Source organism: Engraulis encrasicolus, chromosome 16, assembly GCF_034702125.1.
Source record: "Engraulis encrasicolus isolate BLACKSEA-1 chromosome 16, IST_EnEncr_1.0, whole genome shotgun sequence".
NCBI classification, from domain to species: Eukaryota; Metazoa; Chordata; class Actinopteri; order Clupeiformes; family Engraulidae; genus Engraulis; species Engraulis encrasicolus.
Window position 1 is genome coordinate 29,630,634 of NC_085872.1, and position 14,461 is coordinate 29,645,094.

General features: G+C 41.9%; 2 protein-coding genes across 2 annotated transcripts in view; both read left to right on the forward strand.

Moving 5' to 3' along the window:
• LOC134465584 (aquaporin-1-like) overlaps positions 1-1,210 on the forward strand; it is a 3,981-nt gene extending 2,771 nt beyond the window's left edge. The window contains exons 3-4 of the mRNA XM_063219326.1: positions 86-166; positions 523-1,210. Coding sequence (XP_063075396.1) covers positions 86-166; positions 523-702 — 261 coding nt within the window. The 3' untranslated portion in view covers positions 703-1,210. The remainder of the gene's footprint in view (positions 1-85; positions 167-522) is intronic.
• A 5,613-nt stretch (positions 1,211-6,823) lies between these two features.
• LOC134465583 (aquaporin-1-like) lies at positions 6,824-9,027 on the forward strand. The gene is made up of 4 exons (XM_063219325.1): positions 6,824-7,242; positions 7,454-7,618; positions 8,256-8,336; positions 8,636-9,027. The coding sequence occupies exons 1-4, from the start codon at positions 6,877-6,879 to the stop codon at positions 8,819-8,821; spliced, it is 798 nt and encodes a 265-aa protein (XP_063075395.1). The 5' UTR covers positions 6,824-6,876; the 3' UTR covers positions 8,822-9,027.
• The last annotated feature ends 5,434 nt before the right edge of the window (positions 9,028-14,461 follow it).

Here is a 14,461-nt window from a genome sequence, read left to right on the forward strand (position 1 = left end):
TCTCTCTCTCTCTCTCTCTCTCTCTCTCTCTCTCTCTCTCTCTCTCTCTCTCTCTCTCTCTCTCCTTCTTCTTTGCTCCATGCAGATAAGCTTCACTGGGTGTGGCATCAACCCAGCACGCTCTTTTGGACCCGCTGTCATTCTGGTCAATTTCACCAATCACTGGGTAAGCAGAAAACCGCAACATGTGGATTATGACAGAAAAAGTGTCCAATGTTTCCCTGGAGCAGACAGAATGCACTGAGCAAGGCATGATTTACTGTTGTGTTCATTGCTAAACTTAGCTGAGAGAAGATTGTGGGAGGCTGCCACAGACCACCACAGTGCCAGGGTTCTCTGCTCCATGACAGCAGTGCATTACGCATTAAGCAACGGATTCCTATTATTTATGAGACTTAGAAGCTATTCATTCTTTCCTGTGTGACACTGAGAACATTTCATCAAATTATCTATTTTGAGATGGATAAATGTAAGGGTTTTTTTTGTTCTGATTCTGATTGGCCATGTGCTGTCCGTCTGCAGGTGTACTGGGTGGGGCCAATGTGTGGGGGCGTGGCTGCTGCCCTGGTGTATGACTTCCTGCTGTATCCCAAGATGGACGACTTCCCCGACCGCATGAAGGTGCTGGTCAGCGGGCCGACCAAAGACTATGACGTCAACGGAGTCGAGGACGCCTCACGCGTTGAGATGTCGTCAAAGTGAAAGCTGGCAAACCCTTCCTTGCATTTCATGTACAGTCTCTCTAAGTGATTATGAACGCACACGAAGAGTGTTTCTATTTCAACAAAATAGCTTTTCTACTTCGACTGGAAGAGTTTTTTAAATGGGTTTTTGGCGCAGAATATGCACACTACATTCCGAATGTTTGCTTGGGAATTTGTGAAAGCCTATTAAACAAGGCACATTTGCTACAGATACAGATTTGTTACACATTTGTAAAGATAACTTTGTATTGTGTCGATGAGTGGGCTCCAACATCAGTATTTTAGATGTAGAATCACATATTTTTGTAAACTATTTTCTATGTAAATGTTTTATTGTATCATTTTATATTTGTACTCTTGTGTGCACTGCACAATTATTCCTTGTCTTCACTTTTGTAAGTAAAGAAGAACACATGTGTTGGGTATCTAACAGCTAAGTATCTTCCACTTGTTATTGGAAATTGCTACCCCTTCTTATTGAAAATAAAAGTGTTATACAGATTCTCTGACTGGGTGTTTGCATATAGTCATTATTGACACTGATGGCCTTAGGCCTTAGCCAGGCCGTGCCCTCCTTGTGACACCTACAACGTTGCTTCTAGTCAGGCCAGAAGCAATACAAATATTGTTTCTGAGCTCCCGAAAAATCGGCAACTCCTCCCACTTTGTCAGGAAGCAAACAAACATTAGCAAACAAAGGGAGGCGGGTCAACCATGTCCTTTGGGAAATTATAATATGCGCTTCGTCAGACCAAGTATCGAAGAGATTTGAAAGTCGATGATAATCAGGCTACTTAGGCCTAGTTCTCCAGATGCTATCTTTTATCCAGAAAGCACATAATTAATCATGGCAAGCTATATCTTAATGCACACATTAGACTCAGCACAACCTCAATCCTTTTACTCTATTACCTTTAAAATTAAAATGTAAGTGTGGACTCGATATTGGAGTATAACCTCCTGAAACCCTACGTCCTCTTGGGAGAACAACAGCCATTTTCCCCCTGTACCACCTTGATACTCATTTTCCCCCTGTACCACCTTGATACTCATTTTCCCCTGTACCACCTTGATACTCATATTCCCCTGTACCACCTTGATACTCATTTCCCCCTGTACCACCTTGATACTCATTTTCCCCCTGTACCACCTTGATACTCATTTTTCCCTGTACCACCTTGATACTCATTTCCCCCTGTACCACCTTGATACTCATTTTGTTTTTATTTTAACCTGTTGTGCACCTTCACGGACACTTCCCACATCACCTTGTAGTGAAGTTACAAAATTACAACATTTTAAATAAAAAAAGGCCATATTGACATATTCTACACAACATCCCAGAAGAAAGAAAAATAGCAAAATTAAGTTAATGTCCATATTTTATGAATGAATCCAATGTTTTCATGTACAGATAAGTATTTTAATTTGGCATTACATTTTTGCACATTGGCCTATGAAGAGTTTAATGATTGTATGTACGTACTGTAGATGTTCTGTTTGATTTTTAAAAATCCTTCAATTATGTTACGAAGAGCTTTCCCATTTTGCATCTGTGGCCAGAACGTGATAGCATTTTTGTCCGATACCTCAGCATATTTTAAACCCATTAATCCTGAGACACGGTGACTGTTCCCGTAAGCAGTTTGAAGTGGCTCAATGCCTCACATTTCCCATACTCTCTGTTTGTTGAAAGCCATGGGGGATCTGCCATTGTTATCTTGGTCAGGTAATAAATTCAGTCTTGAATTGAATGCCAGTGCCATGGAATGGGTGCATGACTCTGCAAGAGCTGAAGGGGCAGACGCAGTCAGTCCAGTCTGACGTCCAAAATACCTTGTATGTAGATGCTTAGATGCTTTGATTTGGACATGACTGAATGGTGAGTTCAGACTGAACTTAAGTGGTGTCACCACAGAGCAGCATGTCCTGTCAAATTATTTTGGCCACAAAACCAGAGACCGATATCTCACCACACATTTGAAGCAAGCCAGGGAAAAATGCATACAGAGACACACATAGGCTCACACACAGGCTCTCTCACACACACACACACACACACTCGTACACGCTCACACACTCACGCGCGCGCACGCACGCACGCACGCACACACACACACACACACACACACACACACACGCACGCACGCACACACACACGCACGCACGCACGCACGCACGCACACACACACACACACACTTTATCCATACAAATAAAATAGAGTCCAACAATCTTGACTTGTGTTGTCAGAGAAAGTCTATTTTTTGTGGCTACAATATAACTGAAAAACATCTTAAATTTAAAGCAGAGGATAAAGATGGTATCATGGACACAGAGATAACTACTTTATCAGACATTGCTAGAGATGATGTGATATTTGTGCTGGAGGTGTTCCAACAGTGATGGTATGCTTTTTAGATAGGCATGGCTGTCGCCCTCTGCTGGTGGTAGCTATATGCACTACTGAAGCCCCCTGGCAATAAGCAAGCAAATACAACAGCATGATTAATTTGGCACTCAGGAAATAATAAAACCATAACAATAAAACCTGAAGAGCTAAGTGCTCTTACAAGTGTATTAGGGGTTTGTAGTCAGGAACATAAAATCCTGTCTCCCAAAGGTACTCTTCCGGGGTGTGAAAATATGTTTCCGCCTATTCCAGAAGAAATTACTACACAGGCTAATAGAGCTGAACTCTTTATTATTTTCAAATGGTTTTAAAACTCCAAATGTGAAAGACCATTATATATTTCTCTAGACCTCCCATGACTCCATCATCAGATAAAAAGACAATAGCATAGCAATTGGACCATCTTGTGCAGGGCCGGCGCTAGGCATAGGCAGACCAGGCGGTCAACTGGGGCGCCAAATTATGGGCACTATGTACATATGTAGGCATTAGATCAGCTGTTCTCAATCAGATGTATGACACTATGATTATACATGCAAATTTCTAATTCCACTAGGCCTACATGCAAAGAGGGGTGCTCGCCTAGGGCACCAAATTGACTAGAGCCGGCCCTAATCTTGTGGATGGGAAGAGAACGCTGCACTCCTTCAACACAAACAGCAGAAAAAGCATGTCAGCTTCATTTCACGAGCTGACCTCCAGTTATGCAAAGGGAAAACAAAGACCATCTGGACTCCCCGACCACAGATGGAAAAGCACAGTCCTCTGCCATGAATGCTTCCCAGGTGAATGATCCAGTGATTTGAAATACAGTATACTTTAGAATTCTATGTTGCATCTTCAAAACAATGTCATCGCGTTCTTGCTCTATTACTGTTTATTTGTGTCATTGAGTGCATCATAGAAACTATTTCAGACGCTAGGTGATGTCTATTCCAAATCTGTGTCCATAATTAATATTTTGGCCTAGTAAAGGATGATTTGTGTGCACACTAAAATAATCCAGGAAAAAAAAAGTTTATATGGGTTCAAGTCTGGCCTGTGCCATTTACCCGCATCCGTCTGCCCATTACTTTCTTGTCACATCTTCTCTATCCTGTCATAATAAAGGTGTGAAGAGTCTTCTGAAGCATGCTGTAATAGTCATTGAAAGGTGCAGGTTTAGTATTACCAGAGGCGGTCTTTTGGGTTAGAACTCTTTGGTATTGCTCTGACATACCACGGGGCCTTTAGTACATTATAACTGCAGACCTTTTAAATTTACTTCAGAGTGCCTCGGACCCTCTCTCTTAACTCTATAAAATTACTATTTGAGAAAAAAGCTCTGATAATAGCTTCATATATCCAACATGCTTTCTCTAATAATATTTTGGTCCTCCACACTAAATGCATGGGAGGAAAACGGGAGGAGAGAAGAGGGGACGGAGAGCAAGGGAAATAAAAAGGGCAAGAAGTGGCGAAAAGGGAGGCGGCATGAGAAAGCATGAGGCACAAGAGTGCACTTCAGAGTACAGATACCAAGCAGATGAGGAGAGATAGCACTGGGGACACCTGTTCCTCATCACCTTGCTTTGCTACAACGAGCAGGAACTTCACAGCATTATACTGCACTGTTGGTGTTTTTTGAATGAACTGCGGACCTTTCATCATATAACCCCAGTAAAATAAATAAATAACCGCAATAAATGTGAAGAGCGTTTATATTCTTTTTTTATTCTTATTATATATTTTTTGGTGTTTTTGACTTTATTTATGATAGGACAGTGAGGTGGTGACAGGAAGCGAGTGAGGAGAGAGAGACGGGGAAGGGCCGGCAAAGGACCCAGACTGGGAATCGAACCCGGGTCAGCCGCATGGTAGACGAGTGCCCTACCGTTTGGCCACGGCAGGGCCCGCGTTTATATTGTACTCAGGATGCTGTTCTTGCCGACCAAACAGCACTCCAAAAGCCATTCCAAATCACACCCAATATTATGTGTATATCTTGGACCAACTGCAAAGTGTTTCGGCAAATTTTACGAGGACTAATCTGACCTGCAGTAAAGCTTGGTCATAGCAACAACATCCGAGCCAGCTTGTCACAGCGACACAGCCTCTTTATTTTTAGACGTGTATCAGGAAACTGTTGAGAAAGCCTGCAGTAGATTGTGTTACTATTTGGACAGTGACCAGCTCCTAGATGAAAATTGACTGCTAACGCCACACAAGGAGCCACTGTATTAACACTGTAACATACTCTCTTTCATTTTAAACAAATAAATAATAATAATAAAAAACGAAGAAATAAAGAAAAACAAAACATTCCATTTTACAGAATTTGAAACATAAATTCATCCCGTGGGAAAAGGAGTATTTCTTTAGGGATGTTATCCACGATCATGCGTCATTGTTTATGAGTTTCCCTTGTGTAAACATGGATGTCTGCTGGCGTATACTTTCAAGAGTATAGGATGCTCATTTGCCAGTCTCGCCCTACCCCATAATGTTCTTTTAAGATGTGTGAAATCAACAGATGGTAAACAGCTTACACACCCATTGTGTCTCTGAAATGCATATATTATTGCTTACGTACAGTGGGGCTGACTGACAAGGTGGGGGACAGGTCATTTATTGTTTTCATCAATGTCATAAACCTCGGGGGACTAGGAAATGCACGCCTCAGCCACGTGTTTCTTCCCCCCAACACACACAGGTTGTTGGGCTAATGTAACTTGAACCGCCCAGTGATTACAGTTTTCCTTGCATTCTGTGCACTCTAATCAGACCAAGGATCTGTGTTTCAGCTGATTGGAGAGGGAGTTGCTGGCAAGTCACTGGATGTGTTGCACTGCATTTCCTTACAGCACTGACAGACTCCAGTGACGTTGGCCTATTGACAATGAAGTAGTCTCGGGAATAAACGGTAAACTAACTGTGAAATAAACTGTCGTCCATGCCTTTGCGGTTCAAAATCAGGTAGTCTGGAAATAAACTGCAAAATGATTGGCTGTAAAATAAACTGATGTCAATGCCTTTGTGTTTCCAATTCGAGAATGAAAACAAATGAACATAGCCTACCATTTGCCTCATCAGTCAGGTTTGTCATCTTGTATTTTAATTTATTTAGGCCTATTTGTTGTTGTTGTTGTTGTTGTTGTTGTTGTTGTTGTTGTTGAAAAGGGGTTCGCACACTCCTTCGGATTTCTCTTCTTTTAGGATCTTTTTTTACTGTTTATACAGGATGACGCTTCAAGGATGTGGAAACCTCTTTTCTTTTCTTTTTTTAAAGGTCACTTTTTTTGTTCAGCACCTGGGATTGTAAACAAATGAAGTCACAAATTGTCATCTTGTCTTGTCTTGGAATCCTAATTCTGTCAAGATTAATTAATGGGCTATTTTTTGATGGAGCAGTGATGCTTTTGCTATGCAAAGTGCATGCACTCTTTGCCAATTTGATGCATTCTGTTAACCAGATTGCGGGAGGGGGGGGGGTGCTGGACACAAACCGTGTATTGTACTTTCTTTTTAATTACTGATATGACTGCACTTTGTCAAACTGCACAACAGCCAGTCCAATGATGTGATCACTGTCTGTAGGCTAATATTGCTCAACCCCCACCGTGGCCAACAGTCAGAAACACTGGTAGCCACAGCCCATCACACTTTGTGGGTGCAAAAAATAAGGGGCGCCGCTGTCAGCAGTGCTGTAGTTGTTCACACTAGGTTAGGCTTCTCATTCTGTAAGCCAAAGGTCTCAAAGAAGGCGCTGCAGTGGCTTGGTCATGGCAAGCGAGGTGAGAAGCTGGTCGCTCTGGAGAGCCGTGCTGGCTGAACTAGTTGGCATGCTCCTTTTCATATTCATCGGCATTGCAGCAGCCATCGGTAATCCGTTTAACAGTAACCCCGACCAGGAGGTGAAGGTGGCTCTGGCTTTTGGCTTGGCCATTGCCACGCTTGCCCAAAGCCTGGGCCATGTCAGCGGTGCCCACCTCAATCCTGCCATCACGCTGGGCCTGCTCACCAGCTGCCGGATCAGCGTGCTTCGGGCTGTGCTGTACATCCTTGCTCAGATGACGGGGTCTGTCCTAGCCAGTGCCATCATGTATGGACTGAGACATGATTACAGTGTCTCCTTGGGACTTAACCAGGTGAGTTCATGGCTGCAATACATGGCAACAACATTCACGTTAATAATGGTTTAAAAATAAAAATAAAAACGTGCTTCTCAGTTACTACTGAGACTGGACCTATAGCATTCTCATACCTCAGACATGGATGAGATTTGATAACCTCTGATCTCCTTAGTGGGATGTTGTTACATGACTTCTTTCCTACTGTTTATTTGTGTTTAATTTACAGTTAGCACCTGGAATATCCCCTGGCCAAGGCTTTGGGATTGAGTTTCTGGGCACCTTCCAGCTGGTTCTGTGTGTGTTGGCCACCACTGACAAGAAGCGGTCCGACATCTCTGGCTCTGCTCCTCTTGCTATTGGTCTCTCAGTTGGATTGGGACACTTTGCTATTGTGAGTAGACAGATCACACACACTTATTTCCCTTGCAGTTAGAGCTTGCCATTCACGGTTTTAGTCAATGACACAAATCTTAGCTCTCCCCTATACCGTTTATTAGCTTCTTCAGCCTGTTTTGACATGAAGCACAAACATAATGGTTAATTTAAAAAAGATTCAATGCCAAAGACATCACTTCTTCTGAAATAGAGGGCCCAGTGATAAATTGGGGTGCCAAAAATAGTGCCAAATGCTGGACCACTTTGAACAGGGGCCATGCTTGATCCCATCAGGTCATGAGAGGGAGAGGCTGTTGAAAAGAGATAGAGAGAAGATGGATTATGTTTTGGGAAAACAGTGGGAAAAGGTCTGAAATGTTTGTAGAGAGGAAGGGAGGAGCAGCGACAGAGTACAAATGGTTTCCTCTGTATTTACACAAGACAATATAATATCACCACTTGCTTGAAGAAAAGATTACGATCGGACATTGGAGATTATTTAAGAATTACGGTGCACAAACAGGCACAAACATCCATAATACACCTGCTTACTGGCCAAAAAATTGTAAACAGCCTTTCTGTATCCTATATTCTATTTCCTGTATGGGCCATACATTGTCATGATCTTTACCCACTTACTTTTGCCTCCACAGATCAGCTATACAGGATGTGGTATTAACCCTGCTCGTTCTTTTGGACCGGCTGTCATTCTGCGATCATTTAAAAACCACTGGGTGAGCTTTAGAAATATATTATAAATCCTTTAAAAACATTGCTTCATTACAGATAACACAAGTGATTCTTCAGAAAATGTGATGACACAATTAAAACGACTAAAATGGTTGTCAGAGAATCAGAGAAAGCTAGCTCCTTAAAATGTGCGGATCCCTTTTTATTTGATTTAACTCATTGAGTGCATGTGTTGTATAAATGATGTATACTGTGATGTCACCACTGTGGACCTTGAGCCTGTAATAAGTTTACATACACTATTGACTTGACTTGACTTAACTTTCATCGGTGTGATGTGCAGGTGTACTGGATAGGCCCCATATGTGGAGGGATTTCTGCGGCTCTGGTGTACGACTTCTTGCTCTGTCCGAAGCAAGAGGGCATGGCCAGACGAATGAGCGTGCTGAGGAAAGGAGACAACTCTGAGGAGACTCAGCAACTCTCCCCCATAGAAGACACAGAGACCAGTCAGTGGCCAAGGCACTAATGATCACAGCCACTGCATTACCTCTCCCTGTGTGTGGATACAGTAATAACGTAGCATACAGTAACAGGATGTCATTTCATGCCATTAATATTGTGACATGCGACCATGATGTTTAAAATGGCATTGTTTATTTTAAAGTAGTGGGTGTTATTGTGCCTTTAATTTGGTGTTTCATTTTTTCCTGAATGTTGATAGTGATTGTTGCCGTTGTAGCCTAATGCCTTGTCTATCTATGCAACATGTGACTTCATACTGCATGTAACCGTCCAATTAAACGGTTCTGTATTCACTGAATGATTTGTATTGAGATGTGATTAATTTCTTCAATGCATAAAACCTTATCATTAGCCTACAGTTGGTATGGTGCTGGAAGAGTTGTCAAAAAAAAAGGTTTCAATTGAATGGCGTCATAAGTATCATGTCTGCAAAGCTAGTTTAGAAGTGAAACTTCCTGCATTGTTGAGTGGCATGTTGTTCAACAAAGCTGGAAGGCCTCCAAAGGCCTCTAATGACCTGACAGCAGGGGGGCCAGAAGGTAAAGATATGAGCCAATGTATTCATGGGAATATACTGTGTGCCTGCATTTTCCCAAAAAAATTAACAAAAAGTAAGCAGACGTATACCTGCTGGCAAAATCGAGATAGGAAAGGGTTTGATTTCCTTGCTGGCACTTTCACACTGCATTGTATGGAGGACACAGGCTGCCTCACGTACCCTTTCATTCAATGTGCGTAATAGCACCCCCACCCTGTGCTAATCACCGTAAAGAACTAAAGATCTGGTTTACCTGACGTACCCTGGAAACTTGTTGTGGTGTTGATCCTCTGGTTGCTGTTGGCTGAACTTTTGAGGCACAGGCAGGACAGCCCAGGGATGGAAAAAGCCTACTTGCATGCCTGATTTACTCCAAACCCAAAGGAAGGACGTGAGAAAACATATATTTTTTAATCTCAATCAAGTTTTATGTTTCACTTGAAAGGAAATACTTGCAGGTAATTTGGTGATTTGAGTTGACCATAAGAGTACTGAATAGTGAAGGAAGCCAACTGGGGGGACAAAGGGGTCAGTTGTCCTGGGCCCGAGGGGAGGATGTGTCAGAATTGGGTCTTCAGATAACTTTGTCCTGAACCAGACAAAAGCTGTCAACGCCCCTGTCTATAGACACCACCTTAATGTGCCATACATTTTCCAGACTTTTGTGTTCTCCCACTTAATATCCCTTGACGTCCAGGATGTGCTAAAACAAATGATTGCTTAACTAGACATTGTGCTCATATTGTCTAAGGTGAATTGTGGAGTAAGATGAAAAAAACAGACCCGTTTCCTCCTGTCTCTGTTTTTTTAGAACTTTTGTCAGGGAAAAATGAATTGTCCCATCTGAGTCAAAACATGTCATCTGTCAACATATCTTAGACATTCAAAGTGTCAGATGTCAGATTTGTCAATAATAACATCCCCTCGTGTCAATCCTGCAAAACCTTGCCTTTCCTTTCACCATCCCGCAGATCCTCACATTGTGCTGCATGTTTGTTTTTCACGTTGCCTTTTCCATTTCTCAACACAACTCTTCCCTCCTATCTTCACACCTTCTGCCCTTGGTCGCCCTTCAGTCGAGCATGTGTTTGAAGCCTCCACACTTCCTGTCCACCCATCCTTTTCAAACATCACCACATCGTCGTCATTGATGGTGGATTGACATGGGAACATCAATGAGGAGCTCTTCTGAAACTCTGAAATGTTTGTGTTCACAGCAGCATATTTGGTTGTAGAATGTAGATGCTACTGCATCAATGTCAGAGAAACTCCTGTACCAACCACCTGGCCATTGTTTTGAAAAAAAAAATTGAAAACTAATGTGAGGGAGGCGGCAATGGTGTGACAGGCGGTTGATGGAGTGCCGTGTGGAGACAAACGCGATGAAGTAAGCGATGGGGTTGCGCCAGGGAGGACCAGGGAGTTACTCCCGCACATTCCCTCTGCTGACGGACGGCAGACGCTTTTTCGGGGGATCGTCAGCGGGGCTTCACACATCCACACTCCCCCTGTCTGCTCTGCGTCAGCTCCTGACAAGGCCAGGTCAGGCTCTCTCTCGCAAGCAGCAGCCTGGAAGCAATGGACCAGTTCAGATGCTGTGTTTGGGACCTGTACACTTAGTAGACATGGGTTCGCTACAAGGCCTAGATGTTAATTCATCACTAAAGTGTGTGTTTTGAAAGGTCCAGGGTTTCTTAGACCCCCCAAGCACTTTACTGCTCGTCTTGTTTATAAAAAAGTAGACAACGTAGTTAAAACTACTTTATCAGGTAAAGAGATTAGAGTTTAATCAGGCAAGACTGTGTAGTAGGCCTTATGCTGAAGGGTTAAAATGGTGAAACAAAATGCTGGGTGATTTTTTAGGCCTTCTCCGAAATGTGCACTGCTGCTGTGACCTGCACCGAACAGTTCCTCTTTTACCCAACACATCAAGTAACACAGCTAACCCACCGTTTAACAGCATGTAGTAAAACAACAAAAAAACACACAGAAGTGCAGTTGTCGGTTTTTACTCTTCAGCTGACATGGCATAAACAAGTTTCAGTCAGCCATTCAGTCAGCAACTTCAGCCCTCAGGAAGAACACAGACGTGCAACAGGACTCATAAGAGACAGAGCGCCATAACCATAACATAACATAAAGCAATGACATAGTTAGTTGTAGATTTATTTCCCCTTCTTCCAAGTTTTGTTTTACTGCTAAATAATGCAAAATAATGGTGTTAAAGATCCAGATAGCAAAGTGCACAAAACTGAAGCGCTATTTGAAAAAGAAAAAAATATTGGTTCTTAAATTCAGATGCATGGGAACTCCTGTGTCCATAATGATCAAGTTTTGTTTGTTTTTGTTGTCTCATTATTTTATTTTATTTTATTTTATTTTAACTATAGGCTCTACAACACACCCCGAAACAAGACTATACCCCACTTTCCAAAAGTTGGAGCACTTGAAGCACCATTAACCTTGACAATGTTTACTCTGGACAACCCAATGTGCCCTAATGAGAGCACTGTAAAGGCAAGCATTTTGCCATTTGTGTTCCAGAGGTCCCAGACTATATCTCACTTGTGATTAGAGATGCACAGGATCCAAGATCCGGTTCCGGATCCTGCAGGATAATAGGGTTTTTCACAGGATCCAGATCCGGCAGGATCTTAAGCAGTGGATCCGGTATCCGACAGTTACTGGTGCACCTCTAGCCTAGGTTTTTCAGTCAGTCTTTCACAACCCCAATTGCTGCATGGAGTGAAAGCCCTTTGGAAGCGGACAGTGCAGGCAGTGTGGCAGTAAGCCAATGAGTCTAAAATAGTTTGAGCCAACTTAATAAAAAGGGCCCACGTGTGCAAGTAGGCTATGTGTTTCAACCCTTTCGTAGGATCCGGTATCCGGTTCTGGATCCGGCAGGATCTTAAGCCGTGGATCCGGTATCCAGCAGGATCCTAAAAATCAGGATCCGGTGCATCTCTACTTGTGATACAGTCTGCCAGTATCTAGGCTACCAGGCAGGTGGTGTATTTTAGGACACATTACACATTTGTTCAATTAACTCTTCTTTCTTTCTTTCTTTCTTTCTTTCTTTCTTTCTTTCTTTCTTTCTTTCTTAATTAACTTAATTAACTATTCTTTCTTTCTTTCCCTCTCTCTCTCTCTTTCTGTGAGAGAGAGAGAGGGAGGAAGAGAAAGAGAGTAACAATATATAGTATTTGAAAGATGATCAGAAATAATTTCATCCACCAATTATAAGCATAGGCTGCAGGATGGTGAAATGGTTGTTTCTCCTCAAACATACTTGTAATGGGAGTTTCTCATCTGACAATGGTCAATTTGTGAATGATACCAAACAGATCAAGATGCTAAGAATAAAATCTCTGAGTATTGGGCATGAAGCCAAAAGGTAATGAAGGTTGAAAGCAGTGGTGTAGTCTACTTTTTTATGGTGGGTATACTGTATATTTGAGCATTTTTGAAGTGGGTATACTGTATATATTTGTGCTATTCAAAACAATGGATCAATCAATTTTAAGTGGGTATACTGAAATCCCTGAAATTTAGAAGTGGGTATACTCCGTATACCTGCGTTCTACGTAGACTACACCACTGGTTGAAAGGTCATACAGCAGCCATACCTCACATTGATCAACTACTGAGCATGCAGCGAGCAGGCAGCCTCGTTCAATTTCAGGCTATCAACACGTGTGAATGTACTTGCCCCCTCTACACAATTTCATCACAAATACCTTTTACAGGTACATAAACTGACCCTGCTCCATCCCACTGGCTGTATGACACTGGCTTGAGTTGCAACAATTGAATCTATTGGAGATTGCTGCCATCTGCTGGCCTTGATTGTCATACTCTCGATAGGTTGCTGCTATTGAAAATAGAGTATATTATTAGTACTAGGCCGTATGTCGAAGTCTACACTACAGATTTATTTTATTGCATCTCATCATAGTGTATACGATTGTAAGAATATAAGCATATTAAGAGAGGTGTTTTTTTTTCCTTTAAAAGATTGGTAAATAAAAGAGAGTGCGTGTGCGTGTGAAAGAAAGAGCGAGCGAGAGATAGAGAGAGAGAGAGAGAGAGAGAGAGAGAGAGAGAGAGAGAGAGAAAGAGAGAGAAATTGCAATTGACAGATGTTCAAGACAGATGTGGTCTGCACTGGTGTGCTGGTAGTCTGCACATTTTGTTTTGTTACATTTTTATAACACAGACAGTAGTATTAAATGCATCTTCTTATTTATTAATTTTCTGAATGTCAAGTTGTCTATAATGGCACATCAGACTGTCCATATTTACACGATTGCTGGTCATTTGCAGAGGTGGAAAAACCTGGTTTGCAGAAAGTAGAAACGCTGCCACATTTTTTCTCCAGCCAATTCAATGAATGAGCTGATCCTAAGAGCACAGAAAGAAGGAAAACCTAGGCAGGACTTTCACTCTCTCTGTTCAGCTTTTTCACCACTAATCATTTGCAACGATGTATTACTGGACAGGCCTACAGGGACCTGGCACAGGAGCCCCAATATTTTGAACAAAGTAAAAGTTCAAGTAGAAAAGTTCAATAAAAGTTCAAGTCATATTCATATTCAAGTCAAGTTTCTTCATATGCACAGCTCAAGGAAATTAGTTCTAATAACTTCAGTTGTGAATTTTGATGAGTGAGTGTGAGGGAGGTTGGCAGAGCATGTGGAGGTGAGGGCGATGGCCCTCAGCGACATCGAGGCTGATGTTGAAGAGATGCAGGCCAAGATGCTTCTGGTGAAGAGACCCATAACATAATACATAAATAATTAAACATAGTTAAATGTTTTTGTTGCCTTATAAAATGGCATGAGATTAAGGATAGTTACCGTAGTTTTATTGATATTAGATGGAATAATTTTGCCTAAAATGGTTTATTCTAAACGGCTTATTGCAAGACCTAATTTTTGTATATGCAAAAAAAAAATTTTAAGTAAGGAAGGGGCTAGATATTATTGAGCAGCCATTGTAAACATATGTGACATACAGTACATCATGTGAATATATTTATGTTTTATAAATTATTTTTATTTTGTAAAATGTGTTTTTTTAGCTGCTGATGGCCCTGCCCCCTCCCAA